At 52.1% G+C, this 6,095-nt stretch overlaps 1 protein-coding gene across 1 annotated transcript in view; it reads right to left on the reverse strand.

Moving 5' to 3' along the window:
* The window catches only part of LOC101064057 (neuropilin-1a-like), a 32,336-nt gene extending 26,782 nt beyond the window's left edge, over positions 1 to 5,554 (reverse strand). Inside the window, exons 1-2 of the mRNA XM_011616747.2 lie at positions 4,759 to 5,554; positions 4,123 to 4,297 (exon numbers count right to left, since the gene is read on the reverse strand). Coding sequence (XP_011615049.1) covers positions 4,123 to 4,297; positions 4,759 to 4,849 — 266 coding nt within the window. The 5' untranslated portion in view covers positions 4,850 to 5,554. The remainder of the gene's footprint in view (positions 1 to 4,122; positions 4,298 to 4,758) is intronic.
* Positions 5,555 to 6,095: the final 541 nt, after the last annotated feature.

The following is a 6,095-nucleotide window of genomic DNA, read 5'->3' on the forward strand; positions in this document are numbered from 1 at the left end:
GACGCGGTAGCTAACGTTTGTTTTTGACAGCCAGGGAAAAAGGCACTCGTTTATTAATTTAATTTAATTTGTGATCAAAGCTGAGATCACAACCTGAAACCGGTGAGCTAGCGGCTCCCGCCGCCGCCGCGTCGTTCTCCTGGCGAACATGGAAACGGAACAACTGCGTCCAGGTTTCTTCCTCAGCCGAGGATCCAAATGTCCCGGTGCCAACTACTCAGACAGAATTCCCTACACTCTTGCTCAGCACTGTTGTTGCCATAAGCGGACAAATCGGGAAGAACAAACACGGAATAGTCAGTCTGGCGGTCTGGGAACGCTACACAGCGTGTCGGCTTTGGCGTTTCCTGTCTGTGGGGAGAAAAAGGGGGTTTTTGCTCTAATGCGGCAACATTGAGCGACAACAAAAACAACTAAATGCTTAAATGTTGTGGGAGCGACGAGATCCAGGCACCAATAAACAAATGACACAGCGAAACATGAAAAAAACGGCGAATCCTGGAAACCCTGGAAAACCATCGGCCGACAGACCAGCCGGGTTTTATGACGACTGTTGTGATTGGCTGCTGCAGGGCTGGAAAACGGAAACATCTGGATTTGGGGGGGGCGGTGGTTTTAAAAGAGCAAAGTCAGACTGAAGGCTGAACACAATGCCGTTGCCGTGACGACAGCTGAGGACATGGTGAGTGTGGTGGCCCAGGTCTGTGCTGCGTCACAGACGGGAACGAAACAGACGAGGTTCTGCTTTACAGCTGAAGAAGAGTTGTGATCCTCCATCATCCCTCCATCATCTCTCCATCATCCATCCATCCATCCATCCATCCATCCATCCATCCATCCATCCATCCATCCATCATCATCCATCCATCCATCCCTCCCCCCTCCCTCCCTCCCTCCCTCCATCCATCCATCCATCCATCCATCCATCCATCCACCCATCCATCCATCATCCATCATCCACCATCCATCATCATCCACCATCCATCCATCCATCCACCATCCATCCATCATCCATCATCCATCCATCCATCCCTCCCCCCTCCATCCACCATCCATCCATCCATCCATCCATCCATCCACCATCCATCCATCCATCATCCATCCACCATCCATCCATCCATCCACCATCCATCCACATCCATCCCTCCCCCATCCATCCCTCCCTCCATCCATCATCCATCATCCCTCCATCCATCCACCATCCATCCATCATCCCTCCATCCATCCACCATCCATCCATCCATCCATCCATCCATCCACCATCCATCCATCCATCATCCATCATCCACCATCCATCCATCATCCACCATCCATCCATCCACCATCCATCCATCCATCCACCATCCATCCACCATCCATCCCTCCCCCATCCATCCCTCCCTCCATCCATCATCCATCATCCCTCCATCCATCCACCATCCATCCATCATCCCTCCATCCATCCATCCACCATCCATCCATCCACCATCCATCCATCATCCATCATCCCTCCATCCATCCATCCATCCATCCATCCATCCATCCACCATCCATCATCCCTCCATCATCTATCCATCATCCATTCATCCATCCATCATCCATTCATCCATCCATCATCCCTCCATCATCCACCATCCATCATCATCCACCATCCATCCATCTATCCATCCATCCATCCATCCATCCATCCATCCATCATCCACCATCCATCATCATCCACCATCCATCCATCCATCCACCATCCATCCATCCACCATCCATCCATCATCCATCCATCATTCCTCCCTCCCTCCCTCCCTCCCTCCCTCCCTCCCTCCCTCCCTCCCTCCGTTTCTCCTTGTTTCAGTACGCTCAGTATGAAAATAAGTTCTATCCCAGTTTGTGCCTCCTGCCCAGCAGAAACTACGGTAACGGGCAGCGTTAGCCTTCCTGTCTCTGAGCGTCGTGTGTGTGAGCTGTGCCAGCAGAGCTTCATGTAGGAGGAAACAGTTCAGCCAACTCCGAAAACGACGTCCCAAATTATCCCCACCGCCAACGCGTGTTCTTGCCTCTGCTCCGTTTCCCTGCACTCTGCGGGGATTCGCCGTATCGGTCACACTATTCCGGACACGGATCAGACCCGTCCTGGTGCCCCTCCAGATTGGCTACGAGGATCTTCACAGGTCTGAACAGAAGTGTTACTGGTTCTTGTTGCCACCAGTGAGTAAAAAGGTTGAGAAGCGCCGATGAATCACGTTCGCGTTCCTCTTCAAGCTCTGCATCAGCGATCCGACCTTCTGATGCTGAGTCATGGTTTCAGTTCCGTCTTCATGAATCAGACCAGCGGAGAACATTTGTCTTCTCATTCCATTCTCTCCCAGTGACAGACTGGGAACGGGCCGATGGCGACGACCCCATTTCACAGCAAATCTGGTGTTTTTACGCAGAAATTTAGACTCAAATTGAACTCGTGAAGCACGAAGAAGAAACATCGAGTCGCTTTTTCCGTGACTCTTCGACTGACTACCAGGGTTCTGACTGGGTCTTTGCCAGATCGTGTACTGAGGAGCTGTTTCACTGTCCTGGTCCAAAGATCCTTTTGAATTTGGTGCCGGTCGGCTCAGATCCCGCTCCCTCACCATGACCCCGTGTTTTCCAGCAGACGCTGACATCCGACTCTGGAATCAAACACTTAAACACGATCCCGGGAATTTTTTAAAGTGAGACCACGGCCTCGCCAACGGTTCAGCCCGGCTCAACGGGCATATTTCAAACATTTGACTTGTTCCCAAAAACAACAGGCGCTCCTGCCAACGCGGAGCGCTGAGCTGCTCCCCGCCGGCGTCCAACATAAACTCGCACAACAAATAAGCGAAGCCATGTAGCGAAAACCAACGCCTCCTCCAAAACCAGTCAGCTCAGGTCTCCGGGTGGCTGCAGGGCGGCCGTGTGGCGGTCTGGAGGTGTGTGTTTGCACTGTGGGCGCTCAAAAATGTGTGTGTGCGCAAATCGTGCAGCCCTGAACCTCAGACCTGCTGGAACCTTTGACCATGTTGAGTCTGATGCTCGGCGGACGACGCCTGTCGGCTCCCCCGGCGGAAAAAAAAGATCACTTTAACAGTTTTCACCCTTCGAACCTGCATAAAAGCGCCGTCGTTTGCACGATAGCCGCCACATTCAGCCAGGAAGCTACAGAACGTGATGATAACGCCGCCCTCGGCCGTCCGGGGCTTCATTAAGTACTTTTACGGCAGTGTCGTGGTCTCGCGCAGCTTTGGGGTCATCGCACAAGATGGCGACCCCCTCCCTGACTAACGCCTCCCCGCCCTGCACAACGCCAGCCGTTTATTAGTCCCCAGATGGTGAAACGTGATCCAGGAGAGTTGGACCGTCCCATCTGGAGAAGAGCGCAGTGATTTACGCAGGAGGCGTTTATGGAGCTTTAAAAAAAAAAAAAAAGGAGAACTGACATAAAAACTGGCTTATTTATGGAGGAGAGCAACACAAGGGCTGTTGTGTGGATGTGCACAATCAGGAGTGTGTGTCAGGGTCAAACAGGCTCTGTGTGTGTGTGTGTGTGAAGGGGGGCGTCAGTTACAGGTTTAATGATGAAGATTTGTGATGCATGTTTGTATCTATGTATATACATATATTGAGACACACACACACACATAGATGTGTAGACTAAAAGAATAATGAATCACTTGGTCTACATTCTTCACCCCCAAGATTCTGGACCCAGAAACACAGACAGCAAGTTCACAGCAACAAAGAGGCTCTTTCTGTCTGCAGAAATCAGGTCTGCATCAATTTGACCCACAAATAATAAAGAACAAGCACAGTTTTAGTCTCCTGCCGTGAAACTGAGCTACAAGTATGAAAACCTGCGGCACCGAAGGACAGACGGACCCGTCAAACTTCCGTTCCTCTAATCTGTCAACCCCATCCTGGGTCTCCTGCCTCCAGCTGCGCAACAGTGCGCACAAGTCACTGACCGACAGGTGGCACAATTTCACCCTGTATCCAGGCAGGATACCGGGAGGGGGGAGGGAGAGAGAGAGAGAGAGAGAGAGAGAGAGAGAGAGAGAGAGAGAGAGAGAGAGAGAGAGAGAGAGAGAGAGAGAGAGAGAGAGAGAGAGAGAGAGAGAGAGAGAGAGATCTTACTTGCAGTCTCTGTCCTCCAGATCAAAATGCGGGTTGAAGTTGATCAAGATCTTCTGGCCGGACTCCGGGGCCGTTATCACCCACACGCACTGCTGAGAGGGCGGGTAGGCGCCCGGGTAGCCCGGCGAGGTCAGGTAGTCCGCGGTGCCGAGCTCAATTTCCCCCCCGCATTTACCTGCCGCAACAAAAGGCAGAAAGTTGCTCAGTCGGGGGACAGAAACGGACTTTTGAGGGCGCCTGAGCAGCGTTCAGAGACCGCTCAAAGCTGCGGATCAATAAAGCAGCAGCAAAAATGTGTCACATCTCTGCGCCAGCCATAAATCCACATCCAATCAAACACGCAAAGGTGGAGAATGTGCGCGATGACGGTATTTTACAGGTCGGAAACTAACGTGTGCGCGCTTCTAGTCTGCTGCTCTTCCTCCGAGCTGATTTTATTATTTCACAAATAATGCCGAACTAACGTGTCATGTTTACTCCAAAACCAGCAAATATCAACAGCGGAAACAGTCGCGGCTCGAATCTTTGCTGTTTCGGCTGATTTGAGCAGCGAACAGGTGTGCGCGCACAGGTGAGACGCAACAAATGAGCCCGAATCCGCGCTGAAGACGATGAAGACAACCGATCAACACCTACCGGTCTGTGGCAGAGAGGCAACCGCGATGACCTGGCTGAAGAGGAACAATAGCGACCCAGCACGCATCCTCAGCCCGAACAACGCACGCATTGTGTGACGGACAGCACACACGCAGTACGGGGATGAAGGTCCGGGGAGGCGGTTACGTCCAAAACGGGGAAAAACGGACCAAAATGGGCTCAGAAGAGAAGATCTGGCTGCTGTGGGGTCCCCGGCATCCTCCGAGCGTCGGCACGGACCTCCGCGGCTGGAACGGAACAAGTTAGAACCTCCCCGGCAGGGAAAAATAATCCAAACGTGGGGGAAAAAAAGAAGAAGAGTGAGAAAAAGAAAAAAGGATCCGGCTCTCCGAGAGCGTCAGCCGTGCGCCCTGGCCTCCCTCTCGGAGCGGAGGACAGATACTTCCAGCAGAAAATGTCAAAAGAAGAGAGAAACGAGAGCGAGGCAGCGGCGCGCAGCTCCCCGGATCTCCAAGCTCCAGTTCCGTCCGCGCCCGCTGCGTCTGGCCGACTGGCTGTCGGTGCTTCACGGCGGAAAATGTCAGTAAAAAACGCGAAGCGAGCCGCGAAGGCAGCAGCGGAATTTCCACTCCCCAAATTCAGACACTCCCCAGACGCTTGTGCGCGCAACCAGCAGCGACCGACCGCTACGAGGAGCTGGAGCAAACTGACACCGGTGCGCCCTCTGTGCGCTCCTGGCGCATGTGAGCAACAGCGCCGCGCACGCAGGAGCGGGCGTGTGAGCGGCGGCGGGAGCTCACATCTGATCTTTGTTAAAGAAGGAACCCAGAAAAAGGTGTTCGCTTCTTCTTCTTAATGATCAACATCCGAGTTTGTTCCACTGACCCGCGCCGCCGCGGTCACGTGACGCCACTTTTGGTCCAGAAATGAGCGAAGTGATCGCGAACGGAGACGTTTGTTCCGATTTATGGGTGTGAATGCTGAGTGGAGCAGTTCAGAACTCGAGCTGACGCGGGATAATTCCAGTAACTTTGTGAATCAGATTAAAGAGGACGAAGGATTTTATGAGAAAACGGGTTATTTATTATCAAAGCTACTCTGGTTCTCCAGTTATGTAGAAGGAAAATTAGGAAAATGAGGAAAATCCCTTTCAAATATGCGGCCATGGCAGAGAAATGCTCCTGAAGTCTGATGGCTGGTGTGCGAATATTCCACAACTTGCTATTATTCCATTTTTATGCTAAGTGCCTCCAAGTATTCACAGTCATTAATCAGGATTTAATAAAAGGCCAATAACAGTGTAATAAATCACACTAATGCTAGTTTTCGATCATTAATTATGTGGAGCGTGTTTGCATTGAGGCGAGGGTGATGCA

This window comes from Takifugu rubripes, chromosome 22 (assembly GCF_901000725.2).
Source record: "Takifugu rubripes chromosome 22, fTakRub1.2, whole genome shotgun sequence".
NCBI lineage: Eukaryota > Metazoa > Chordata > Actinopteri > Tetraodontiformes > Tetraodontidae > Takifugu > Takifugu rubripes.